The sequence below is a fragment of the Gambusia affinis genome, linkage group LG04 (genome assembly GCF_019740435.1).
Source record: "Gambusia affinis linkage group LG04, SWU_Gaff_1.0, whole genome shotgun sequence".
NCBI lineage: Eukaryota > Metazoa > Chordata > Actinopteri > Cyprinodontiformes > Poeciliidae > Gambusia > Gambusia affinis.
The window spans coordinates 15,154,405-15,168,608 of record NC_057871.1 but is presented as its reverse complement, the minus strand read 5'-3'; the positions used below and the strand labels follow the sequence as shown (position 1 = coordinate 15,168,608).

The 14,204-nt window shown below is 39.3% G+C and overlaps 1 protein-coding gene across 2 annotated transcripts in view; it reads left to right on the top strand.

Annotated features, from left to right (window-relative positions):
- The window catches only part of fbxo41 (F-box protein 41), a 35,117-nt gene that overhangs the window by 1,849 nt on the left and 19,064 nt on the right, over positions 1 to 14,204 (top strand). For both annotated transcript variants that reach the window (XM_044114828.1, XM_044114829.1), the window contains exons 2-3: positions 5,998 to 6,766; positions 7,720 to 7,949. In XM_044114828.1, the coding sequence (XP_043970763.1) occupies positions 6,218 to 6,766; positions 7,720 to 7,949 (779 nt within the window). In that variant the 5' untranslated portion in view covers positions 5,998 to 6,217. The remainder of the gene's footprint in view (positions 1 to 5,997; positions 6,767 to 7,719; positions 7,950 to 14,204) is intronic.

Below are 14,204 nucleotides of genomic sequence, written 5' to 3'. Positions count from 1 at the left end.
ATCTTGCTGAAAAGTTACTTCTAAAGTAGTTTTGTCTTATTTCACTTTTACTAAGATATTTGCAATTGGTCTATTTGAAAATTGGTCTATTTTTGGAAATGAGACCAAAAATACTTAGTTGGATTTTGTGTTTTTGCAGTGTACACAGGCAGCTCAGGACAAGCTAAACTGCTCTAAAGAGGGAGAGGAAAGTTTTAAGCCTGGTCTTAAAAGTAGAACCGCTGTCTGCCTCACAGGCTAAAAGTTTGGAGCTGGTACCACAGGAGAGAAGCCAGATAACTAAAATATGTGCCTCCTAAACTACTCTTAGAGATTCTAGGAACCACCAGTAAGCCTGCAGTCTGAGAGTGAAGTCCTCTGTTTGGAACATATGGAATAATCAGATCTTTGATGTATGATGGAGCTTGGTTATTATATGTAAGAGGGAGAGTCTGAAATTGCATTCTGGATACAACAATGAGCAAATGAAGGGAAGCTAAAATAGGAGAAATATTATCTGCTTTTTTTTATTGTCAGCAGAACTCTTGCTGCGGCATTTTGGATGAGCTACAGACTTCTAACTGCATTTTGTGGACTTCCTGATAGTAAAGAATTACAATATTACATCCTTCAAGTAAAAAAAGGAACAACTAGTTTTTCAGCGTTACTCCTGAACAAAATATTTGTTATTTTGGCAATGTTATGGAGGCAAAAGGACGTTCTAGAAACCTGTTTCATATGGGACTTGAATGGCAAATCCAAAAAAATAACACTGAGGTACTTTGCTTTATTACCGAAGGCCAATTTACACAATCTGGATTAAGTGATTGACTAAGCAGTTTATTTTTTAGTCTTTCTGGTCCAAAGACAATAATTTCTGTCATGTCAGGATTTAAAAGCATTAAGTTGATAAAATTATACAAATGTCTACTCAGAAACGTGCAAAGTGTACAGTATTTAGTCCATAAATCAGTGTTAAGAGCTAAAACTAAATACCAAGCTAGTGAACAAACAGGCTAAATTCAATGACAATGTAACATGTGAAAGTCAATTAATGACACCAGACAGAAATTTTCAGCAGCCCAAAGATTCTGGATTCAGCTATGCTAATTGGACAGATGTTTATCATTTTTTCTTCCAACCTCAGAGAATAGGCCTTTTAGTTTATTTCTATAGTGCAAGTTAATATTGCTCATAAGAGAAAATGACAGGATATGTCGGGGGAAATTCACTGTTCAGTGAGTATCAGTTGGTTGAAATGTTGTGCAAATAATTCAAATTACATTTAGGCACACATTATGAACTGACATTAATAATACGGACATTATAATACTGCTCTGGAGGATACTTTTCAGCTTTTATTGGATGAGGTTTATTGTGAGAACATATATAAGATAACAGCTCTTGTATTATCTTTACCAATTGTTTTATTTACTTGAAATCAACTATAAAAAACAATTATTGGGCTGTGAAGGGATTCACTTCAAAACTGGAGTTGTGAGTTGAGAAAATGGCTCAATTTGTGGGACGCTGGTCATGTTGCACCTCTCATAAACGCCCGCCACCTCCGATGTTGCACTGCAACGTGCCAGTTGAGAGCTGCAGCACGTCTGGGTGAAGGCCTGGCATGCTAGCTGTGATGCACCTTGAGTCACTCTCCTTCTCACACCCCGAAACAAAACAAATCTGTGTCAGAGACCGCTGGCTCGCAGAAATAAATCTTACCCTGCCTGCAAGATGGAGCTGCAGAGTGAGAGAGAGAGAGAGAGAGAGAATACTGAGCAGATGCTGTGTGAAACAGAGAGGGATAGTTTTCTTTTACCGGTTTATTAGAAACCAAAGCTTTAGGCCTTTAGAAAAAAGATAGATGGAGGGAGATGAATAATATGGGCTTCACAATACAGATAATTGTAAAGAAGAAAGAAACTGCCAGGCTCAGCACTTACTCAGACAATAAAGAAACACTGCAAATGTACTGGACACAGACGATACGTATGAAAGCATTGTAGGGACAAATCAATGACAGCAACAACATGGAGGCCTAACAAGCAATCTGGAATCTTCTGGATGTTTTCTCTCTCTTTCATTTTATGATTTTTGCATTAACCTGTACCACTTGAGAACGAGAGGAAAGGTCCTCCTGTAAGACATGGAGACTTTTCAGCTGCTCAATGTTTGAATATAAAAATTTCTGATTTGTTTTTAGTGAAAAGCAAACGCAGCAAAGTTTGTTCATGGTGGCAGTTTTTATTCCTAAGAAAGGTCTAGAATTCGGGAGAAATAATTTGCTAGTCATGAAATTTACATTTGGTCCATGAGTACATCTCTTATGCAAACACATTCTACTGCTCCAGACTTATCTTATTGGTAAAAAGAACTTTACATTGAGCGCTGAGAAAAAAATAAATATCTTAGCGTTATGCTGGTGTCGATTCTAAGTCATCCACGACATGATAAGACCTTTAGGCGCAAGATTTCTTTTTAAAACAAGGGAATCCATGTGTAACGACAACTAAAAACTACATCAGCAAGAATACCTACTCTCACCTGTCAAGTATGGTGGTGGAAGTGAAATAATTTAGGACTCTTTCAGGACACCGGCCCTTGAGGACTGAAGTTTGATACAGCTCTAGCCATTTAGATTGATTTTTCTTTAACAAATAAGAACACAGTGGAATATTCGGCAATTCTCTTAACCTGGTAAAATCAAGAACCTTACTGAATGATGGGAGAGTTGGTGGCTATTTCTTGTGTCTATCTGAAGGGGTCATTAGCCATAAAGGTAATGACCCCTTCACAAGCTAATGCCCTATGATAAACTAGTTTTCAGCCCATCATAGGTTAATAAAAAGACACATTGAATGAACACACATACACACAGACACATCCTTGTATCAAAGTTGGCAGTCTTAAACGCAGATATTTGGACTGTAGACAAAGCCAAAGCCGCCAGGAGAACATTTGAGACAAGCCTTGATCGGGGTGAGAACCCTGGAAGGGAACAAATGTTACCAACTCCACTACCATGCAGCCTTTTTTTTTTTTTTTTTTATGGCCTGATGTACAATCCTACAATTTAAAAAAGGTTTACTTCCTTTTTATCAAGACTGTGGTTTTCTTCCATCTGTTTGTGCTACCCAGCCTTGATCTCTTCTTTTATGTTCAGAAACCTTTCCTGGATGTGATAAATGGATTGGGAGTCGACAGTTTTCCAGGTCACAGCCCTTATGTATGCCCTCGCTGATAAAGAGACATTTACTGAACCTTTAATATTATCTGTGTCACTTGTGACCTTGCTGCAGGGAACAGGTTCGCCCCGCAAGTCTCTCTATATCTTGCTACATTTCATTGCTCGGTTTGACCATTAGACAGCTTGCAAATGTGGAGATATGATAGAAGAGAAGAAGAGATTGCATCTCTGCAGGGAGCTTCAAACAATAGCTTTTCAATAAATATCGACAGAAGACCCCCTAAAAGGAAAATAGTTTATGGACATTTCTAATGGGGAGTCTTATAAATTGGGAATATTGCTTGGTTTGTCCAAATATTAGATAACATAACTGAACATACTGTGCTTCCTAATGCTGCACACTGTGGCACACAGAGGGAAGTCTTGCCTTACCACCAGGTGGCTACTTTGGGGAGACTGTTTGTTTCACTTAGTGCTTGTTTGCATGTCAGATTAGTGCTGCAGTACAACTGTCACTTTGACGTAGTTGCAAATCGGCCTGTGATCAGTGCGGAAAATGAGCGTGGATCAGTTTTATTCCCTTCACTTTAGTTAAAGGAGAGAAAAGATTTAAATTTGCTTTAAAGCCAGTAAATGACTATTTGGTTCCAATCGAGTTAAACATTCCCCAGTTTTACAATAGTGAATGCAACTTCGAAGTCTGTTTCATGTATCTGTGCAAGAATAATTGGAACAGTGAGGGAAAATGCAAAAGCTTCTTCTGCGTCATTTGTCATAACAGAAAGGAATATGGTGAACAATCCAACTCTGTAATGGCTTCGCCTGCTGACTTCAGTTTGGTGAATAGGTCTGTGACATTCTGCCTGCTTAATAAGTAGGCACAGCTTGGCAGTTCTCTCCCCGATTCAGCCTTACCAGACGTCTAATAGCAGTCTCTGTGATTTCAGGGGATTTCCAAACTATGAATGGTCTGCATCTGTGACTTGTCATTAAACTTCTAATGGTGGCTGGTTTCCTCATTCACAGCTGCTGTAGGATGCCGAAGAGTTCAGACAAATCTCCACTGCTTCAGGCTTCAATTTTAGATTGTAATTTCTACCCAGATGTAAAGTAGCCAATATTAAAATAAAAACAGTGCAGGCTGCACTGTTTGGGCAGCAGTTCACAGACGGATATGAGGTCAAATATTTTTGAATGAAACGGTTCATGTACTGGAAACCGGGGGGAGTTCGAGAAGAGAATATTTTGCGTTCTTTAGTTTATTTTAAAGACAGTTTTAGTAATGTGTCAGCTCTAATAAATATGGCTTAACCAGCATTTTCTTCATCACTGCTAAGTAAGGCTCTATGCTCTATCTCTATGCTTTGCTTTGTTTTAACTTGTAGAAAAAAACCTTTACAACTTGACTGAGGTCGATACTATGTTGGATGTTACAGAGCCCCACTTTGTAACCAGTGAGCACTTTTAGAAAGAATGCTTGCAAATTTCTTTAAATTTTAAATTTTAATTTTAAACTGTTTAAAATCTGCATGTATATATACTGAAACAGTCAAATCAATTTGATAGTCATCTCATTTTATATTAAAATGACAAAGATTGATGTTTTGTTGGCTCATAGCAGCAGCTTAGGTTGCTTATGTCTTGTGCCTACCTCGACCAAAAGCTGTTTGGCAAAGAGGGTTTTTTTTGTTTTGTTTTTTCATGGGTGTAACCCCAAACCTCAGCTCTACTGCTTGACCCAGAAATGCATTTCTCTGGCAAATGTGGTGCCATATACAGGAAAATAAACGTGCCTTTCCAATATTTAGTGTCAAGAAACATTGTTACAACACAGAAAAGCAAACATTACCAGAAAGTCCAGAAATGTCGTGTTCTGGCAGGTCTTCACATAATTCTAATTTAAAGTAGCATATATGAGAAGGAGGGAAAAAAGATGTTAAGTAAAGTTTTATGAATGAAGAAGCGTTTGTTATTTGAGAAAAAAGACAGTATTCATACTTTCGAGAGTTGGTCATGTTATTTGTGTTTGTTTTGATTTGTCAATATGGGAATTTAAACACAGCATAGAATTTATGACTCAGAGAGAAGAGCAGATGGTTGCAAGTCAGATAATTTACACATTTAGGTTTTTGGTCTTAATATTATCTTGTTTGACCTCAGAGACTCAACCCGGAAAAATGATGTTGGCATCAGTGAGCACTCTCCTTAATGGAGCCATTTTCATTTCCTGGATCTCTTAGAGTTTTCCTCTACACAGGAGGACAAAGTTCAGGAGTGTGACGTCTAACTCGAACTAAACCTCTTATGTTTCTGCTCTATTAAATGTGTGGACTGTTATTGACAATGATGACATAAAATGACATTAACAGTGACTAAATGACCTGTGGATGTTGCAGTTGTTTTAAGGACTGTTATTTATTTTCTCTTTTGTTACTGTTTGCAAGCATATTTTTTGAGTTTGTGTTGTGAATAATAGCATTCAAATAGCTAAAACCGAGTTTAAACAGTAACAGTACAAGAGATAGCACTGGTAAAAGGAAAAGTAAACTCCCTTTGTTTATTTACAAAAATAGAAATGAGGTTTTTTTAAAAAAAAAAAGATAATATTAAGTGATAAGACAGCAACACCAAACAAAGGATATTAGTTGCAAGATAGCATTTTAACTTAAAATGCACCACAGAATATATTTTATAAGATTAAGACTAAAGCACAGAGAAATTGACAATTTCACACTTGACTTGGTTGGAGACTCAAAAACCCAAACTCTTTCAGCCAGTGAATGCCTCATACCTGAATCCTAACTGTGACTTATTTTGCCTCCATTCAGGTACTCAGGACCTCTGAAGTACAGACTGAATGTTCCCTCCCTGCGCAGTCATGTGACTGACCTGGCTCTTCCATTTTACGGTGGGGTCTTTTCCTCCTCATGCTGACTAACCCAGTCTGCCCCGTTCTCACCATGAGAGGTCTGACCTCCGTGCCCTCATACTGGCGCTGTCGTCGTGCCGCATGAGTGCCTCCCTCCCCTCCAGCAGTTACTGCACGGAATGGCCTCTCTGGACCTGCCATACCGCTGTCCTCGCTGCGGGGAGCACAAGCGCTTCCGAAGCCTTTCGTCCCTACGAGCCCACCTGGAGTACAATCACACATACGAGACCCTTTATGTCCTCTCCAAGTCCAACAGTGTATGTGACGCCGCCGCTCTGCTGCCCCTAGTGGCCGAGGGAGCTCTCCTCACGCCCGCCAACAACAACGACCCCTTCGAAGCGCTCCGGCCTTCGGCTCTGAAGGAGCGCCACTTTCCCTGCAGGGAGCTTCCCTGTGCCGACGACCTCAGCTTGACCCCGGCTAACTCCAACTCCGAGGCCAGGTACATTCCTAATGTGGAGTTCCCCCTGGGGGAGATCTTTATGAAGAAAGCGATGACATCCACGGATCCAGGCAGCCATGGAAACCCCAGCACTGCTGTGGCTGTGGCTGCGAATGTGGCTGCTAGTGCTGTAGAGGCGGCTTATGAGGAGGGCCTGGCGAGGCTGAAGGCGCGGGCGTTCGAGCGGCTGGAGCTGGATGAGAGGCTGGAGAAGTTGTCAGAGGAGGTAAGTGGGGTTGCCGCTGTTATCAGAATAAACTTTATCAGCAGGAGGTGAATTAACAGGCTGACTCTGGTGGCCATGTACTTGCTCAGAGTGCAAGCCTGATTTTTGGAGGGGGTAATTGCAAAGTGCAGAAGCAATCAAGGGAAATACTTATCCCCCTCCCTCCTTAGGCTGGACATTAAACCGTCAACAACACTTCTCCTGACACTCTCCTGGTTTTAAAGAACCTTGAGTTCGGCAGCATACAGGAAACTAAGGAGCTCATTAGAGCCACAATCTGAATGTGATCCAGTCCTTCTGAAGGTAACAATCTTAGAACAGCTAATATGTTAAATGTTAGAGGCATAGCGTCTCTACACTTTTAATCAGGAACAAAGTGAATATGCAGGAAATTTGAAGAGTTTACCCAACCACTAGAAATGCGTATTTCTTAGCCTTTGGGAACGTAGATTTTTGATGTGAGCACACTAATACTCCTATTTATTTATTTATTTATTAGTTAGTTAGAATGTAGAATGTTTTCTCTCGGGATTGTCCTCTGTTAAGCTCTGTCCATTTTTAAAATCAACTCCAACCACCATTTCTTTCTTTGCTGAATAAAAGCATCCCCAAAGCATGATACAGCCGCCACCATGTCTTAAACATGCATGTAGTCCAGTACAGTTGAGGTTGGATCTCATCGGATCAGGACACAATCTTCCACATATTTGCTTGAGGAAATAAAACTATTTATGGTCTTCTGTCAACAACAAATTGCATGACTACATTAAACTGATTACACCTTAAAACTGTAAATCAATTCCATATTAGTGAGATGCTTCCTAGCAGAAGTCCTTAATTCTTGATGTGCTTGTTACTTTGCATATAATGCTGAGGGTTTTTGTTTTTTTTCCAGTATGCAAATTTCAAAAGGACATGAAGCAGCTGAAACTGTCGGCCTTCTTGTTCCGTAGGTGGAGCAGAAAATAGCGGCCCGTGTAGGCCGTCTCCAGGCGGAGCTGGAGAGGAAGAGCTCTGAGCTGGAGAGGGCCAAGCAGGAGAGCGAGCGGCTGAGCCAGGAGAAACAGGACCTGGAGGACAAGGCCTCTGAGCTCTCTCGGCAGGTGGACGTCTCCGTGGAAATGCTGGCCAACCTCAAGCAGGATCTGGTGAACAAGGAGGCGGAGCTAAACCACAAACAGCAGTGAGAGGAATTTCAGTTTTCAAAGATTTCATTTGCGACAAAGTCAGTTTGTCTTATTCTGCACGGGAGTATTTTATTTTCTTTCTAAATTTTACATGGATTGCACTAAATAGGTTGCGACAGACTGGCGACCTGTCCAGGGTGTTCACTGGACATAGGCACAAGAACCCCTCCTGACCTCACTAGGGACAAGGGTGTACAGAAAATGGATGAATTCAGTAAATAGGAAAATTTTTAAGAATTGTCTGACAAAATGGCACCTTCTTACAAATGACCACTAATACTAATGCGAGTTACCAGTTGTGTGGGCGAGCTCCTGATTTACAGCTACAGCTGCTACCTGCTCATTTCAAATGAAGACCAAAGCAGACTGCTGCTTTACAAATTAGTGCACAAATAAGTGGAGTTGTTAATAACCAGGAGCTTGTAATTTACCAACAACACTATAAAAGCTTTTCCTCTTGGTACAGCACAGGCCATATTAGCATAAAATGGCACAAATGATTATTGTGGGGAAACCTCATATTAAAACAGAACGTTAATCAGAACAAATCTGATTTCAAAAAAGCCAATCAGGCTTCTCTCTCTCACTACATTAATTTACATACAGTTTTTTTTTTTATGGTTAATGGGAGACAAACTAGGGGAAAAAAACATTATGGAAATCTACAGAGCCAGAAACAGAGATGTAGTACAAAATAATTTTTCAATAATCAGGCTTTATCTTAATACACCATAAACTTTATAGAACGTAATAATGAAAGATGTAATAAGTAAAAACAGAGACTCGGACTCTAGCCCTACTTTCAACAGCAGGATGAAAAAAATAAAATAAATAGTGCAGTTGTCCTGCTGCAAATGTTAGTACAAATCTGTGCGACCAATAATCACAAAGTGTGACAACACCTAACTGAACAAATCAGAAGATTATTAAATGCCAAACAAAATCAAACAACAGACTGAAAGATTATACGGTATGAGCCTGCGTGTGCACGAGCATTCTTTAGTTTCCAGTGATTTAAGTAGCAGCCGTTTAACCACATCTTGCTAGAGAAAGTCCTCACCGCAGGCTACTGTTTTAGGCTTAAAATAAACACGGTACATGTGACCGAGAGCAGATGAAGTTGGAGACAGCCTAAAAGACAGCAGGCAGAGATCAGAATCAAAGTCATTACACAAAGAGCGACATTATGTACCAGTTTTCAACTGAAACGTTTGTTAATTTCTTTGCAAGCCACACAGTGATAGCACATAATGGCGCCTTGACAACTCCATGAGTCCGTCTGTTGCACAGCAGCCTGCAACCTCCTAAGTTTTTCCAGTTTTTTTTCTTCCTCCTTCTGGAAGATTATAGGCCAAACAGTAGCTTTCACAAAACCCAAGCAAAGCCTGATTCAAACTTTTTTCCTTTAGAAATAAGTAAATATAATATATCTGACTCTTAAAACTCTGTAACATTTGCTGGACTGTTTCATTTGTCACAGGTGAGTGAGTGATGTTCTTAAGAGTGTTAGTGGATTTAATTAATATGGAATTAAGAAAAACTTGATAGAAACTGCAAAAGACATGAACGTTCAGCCTGACGATGACCCTGAACATACAGCTGAAATTCCAATGCAATGGTTCAGATCAAGACATAGTGGTGTGTTAAAATGGCCTAGTCAAATATCCAAACCTAAAAGGAATTAGAATCTGTGGCAAGACTTGTACATTGATGTCCACAGATGGTCAACTTTCAGACTGGCTGTTTTTAATTGAAGAACCCTGCAAAACATTCAGACACATATCCCAACACACTTGCAGCTTCTGTAAGGTTCTGTAAAGTGTTGACTCAACTTAAGCTTTGTGTTGCAAAATTGGCCAAACAATAATAGTATGATGTGCTGCACCTTTATTGGCACCCTGTTTAAAGAAAGGGTAAAAATAAACGAATCAGTTCAGTTGTATTATCTCACACTAATACAACTTTAACTTTAACACGCTGTCTTTTTTTTTTTCTGTTTTACCACAATGATTTGGTGCAGGTTATCCTCCAAAGAAAGACCTGTTCCCCTTGTTTCTCCCACCTTACCCTTGTTGATGTTTTAATTCAGCAGATGAGTGTTGCATCTGTCCTCTTGTACACCAGTGCCCTTCAGGACCGTTCAGGTGCTGATTGGATGGTTGGAAAGAAGCAGCTGGGCAGGTAGCAGCAAACTCATCAGACCGCATCCTGCCAGTCTCTCCATAATGCTGCCAAGCTCCTTCATGAACTAGTGCCACTTCTGCTCTGTAAATGGACTTGGACGTAAATCATGGCATTATGAAGCAAGTTGAACGTGATTTGGAGCTGTCTGGCAATCTGGCACTGAAAGTGAGAGCTGAAATGCTTTCAGAGCTTTTATTGAAATTAATCCCAGACTGATTTATTGTTTGTTTCCAGACACTGATGTTTATTTTTAGTTGCAACCTGTAAGCTGTGCAAAAAAGAAATGTTTTAAAGTCTCATCTAGACTAATTGATCAGATATGTTGTGACTGATGTCCAAACTCTCATATTGGTAAAGCTCTCACCTTTGTTCGTTGATTGTTGGCCTTAAATGCAGACAAAACCTTGGAGTGTACATAGCTACATACAGGTCTGGCACGAAGAGAACAGGTCGAGGAGAAGGAACCAATGAAGAACAATGAAAACTAAAGACTTTATATACAGAAGGAAAGAGTAGAGGTTGACATTGAAAGTAGGTGAATTAATTGAGGTGTATGTGAAGCAGCTGTGGCAGAATGACAGCAGAAAACGTGAGGGAGGGGTAAAAAATTTTTACAAAGTATCTGAACTAAGACTCAACATGAACCACAAATCTAGGACAAAATCAGAACACTAATCTGAGAGAAATAAATCTAAATCAGCAAAAGCCTGAACAGAAGAATAAGCCAAGAAAGCAAACACAGAGGAAGGAACTGAAATGCCAACACCTAATGCATTAAGAACACAGAGAATGTAACCGAGGATGGCAAGACCAACGGTATGTTGTTTCTGACCAAAACATTTTCATCTCTGGGTCACAGAACCAGACTCCACTCTTGCTCACAATTTGCCTGTTTTCTTTTGACTTTCTCATTGAACATGGTCAATGTATTTGTATAGCACTTTATGTAGTCCAGTGATCTCCAAAGTACTTTACACTATATTAAGTCATTCACCCGACCATGCACACAATGTGATAAGCTATTATATTATAGCCACAGCCGCTGCCTTGGGCCTGTCTGACAGAAAACAGTCTGCCGTGCACCAGTGCCACCGGGTGTGTGAAGTGTCTTACCAAACAACACAAGACAAACAGATTTGTTTGTTTCTTGTGTCAAACAAGAAAGCACGTGTTTCCTAAAAATACATCCACAGCTGTGCGTCCAATCAATTCAAATGTCAATAAGTCTATTAGAAGTTTCCAAAAGCACACTTTCATAATAGTAATAATAAAATACTGTTTTCTATTTTATTGATAAATTAAAAATTGAGTTCTCTCAAAAATAAGAAAGAGATCCTCCAGGTTGTAAAACAGGCATTTAGAAATAAAACCTAAGTGAAAAAGAAATGTCTTACCTTTCTAAAAAACTAAGTCTAAAAGACATCTATACATGTCAAACCATGGCTCCTTTCATTTTTACCTCTCTCTTGACTCTTCCGCATATAGAAATATAGAACTGCTTTCTATCATAAAATGCTCTATTTTTATTCAAGCAGCTGTTTCAAGACTAATAACATGCAAAAAAAAAAAAAATCTGGTTAAACTGCTGAAACATTCACATCACTACTCTGTGTCTAGAAATAATGCATGCATATTTACCAACCCTCACTAATGGCATTGTTAAATACCATATAGATAACAAACAGACATTCAAATGACCACATTGCATTAGTGCCTATTGATGATTAATAGAAGGCTATAATTATCGCCATCAGATAGCAGATAGTGGTGTCGTCTGTTGACTACAAAAAATTGTTTGGTTTATAAAATGCCAGCAGTCAAAGATGGCTGTTACTGTTTGACAGTGTGAAGCATCCAGCCTGCTTGGTTTCTTCAGAAACATTATTAACATCAACACATTGATCAGCTTGAGCTTTGGGGATTCCTGGGTTGAACATTATAGGCAACCGTTAGGTTTCGTGGTGACTGTTCAGTTGAGAAGGCTGGAACCTGGATCTCAGCATCTCTGATTCAACACCTGAATCAAATGAATGGTTCATTACTCGGCCTCCGCTGGGCTGAAAGATGCTGATGAGCCATTTGATCCAGGCGTGTTGCAGAAGGAACGCGCATGAAACCTTGAACAGGTCCAATTTAAAAACATTCCACCATTTCAAAAGAAAAAAAGGATGTACAAATATTCAGTCACAATGATGAAAGGAACTTAATGATGTATTCAAAATGCAAACTTGTGTGGATCCTGTGTGGATTAGAGGAATGTTGCAATAAATCCAAACTTGTTCACCAGATTTCTGTTATTTTTTAAAATAATTCTAGAAATTGTGACTTGTTAAATCATTGCACCCTGAAAAATGACCTGTTGACCTAGGTTTATGCACAAATGAGTGTAAAAAAAAATCCTCCTGCTAATAATTTACCAACAGGATTGTTCCTGTGCAAACTTTAGCTAAGATGTGAATAGGCTACCTAAATAGTGCTTAAGCATTTTTAAGTACCTGTGAGACAGAAAATACACAAAGACACCTTCCACTTTAAATGCTACATTTAATTGTAATTTCTAGGAAATCATACATAGAATTTTCTTATGCATTTGAATGAGATCTGCTTTTATTTTATTTCTCCTATGAAACCTAAAGCTGCTGCTCACATGTTTCCTGGCTGAATCAGAGCAAAATTGTGAAACTATTTCCTTAAAAGCCTTTCCTTAAAATCCTATCCAAAGCAACCTCTTCTCCAGCATGCACACACACACACCCACACACACACACACGGACGCATGCACATATCATGTGTCTGTGTCTCTGAGGAAAAGCTGGCAGTGAAACAGGGAGCTTATTCAGACTCTAAAGTACATCATAGGTCTGAGGTGGAAAAAGGGCATCACAGTTAGAAAATTTACTGCCAGCCTGATGACTAGGCAGACTCCAATGAGCTGACTGCCTTTGAATAACACAAACATTTTCTTTGACTCATCCCAAAGGTTTTCAAGATCACGAAGACATAAGCAGCTGCTAAGGCCCTCAGAAGCTCCAAACAGGAGTAATGTTTCACATCAGAGGTCTAACTTTTGTGACTTTTGCATTCACAAATAACTTTCTCAAACTGAATATTGCCTCCAGCAGCACTGAGAATAAAATGACACCCGGCTGATCATTTGTCCCGAGCTTAAAACCTTCGAAGGTAATGATGATGAGCATGCACAATGCCTTACGCACAGTTGCTCATTTATTACTTTGTATGCAGATGACATTGTAGAGAGATTCATTCACAGAACAAGTATGCACCACAAACAGCTCTTTAATAGTCACTGTATGTACATAATTAAGATAAATCTCCCTGGGATGAAAACAAGCAGAAGTTGCTCGGGCGTGGCTGTCAACTGGCTTAATAACAGCTGTAAAAAAAAGTGGAAACAGCTGGAATGATTAAAAAACTGAGGCTTGCGGACAAATGAAAATGCTGGAGCATCTTAATTTCAGCCTTTAAAATTTTCCCTCAGACTTTAGAAAATCAGCTAATTTTATCTGTCTTTGTAATTTGCTGGATGATCAAAATCTGTTCAAGCAAAACCCATCTCTGCTTATAATTGGATATAGTTGGATCAATACATAAACAATTAGAACTATTAATCTAACAACTGTTAGAAAATATTGGCTCCAATCCACTAAAATATGACTCTGCCTGATTTAACAGACTTTTCATGGTGAACAGTTTTTGTATTTTTTTTGTTTTTGTTTTTAGAGAAGCAGCCAAGAGATTTATGGTAACTCCAGACAAGTTGCAGAGATCTGTGAACAGGACAGCTGCTGGTTGTGAAATCTGACTTTCATGGAAAAGTGGCAAAAAAGAAAACGTCTTGTGTACAAATCATGTAGGCCGCACAACAAATGTGTGGAGGAAGGAGCTCTTGTCAGATAAGAACAAATTAAAATTTTTGGGTATCTTCTCAAAGGCTGTGTGTGTTGGAAAACTACAATTTCACATATCCTCAAACACAACATCCCCATGGTTCAACATGGTGGTGGCAGCACTATGATGTGGGGATTTTTTTTCTCCCTCTGAAACAT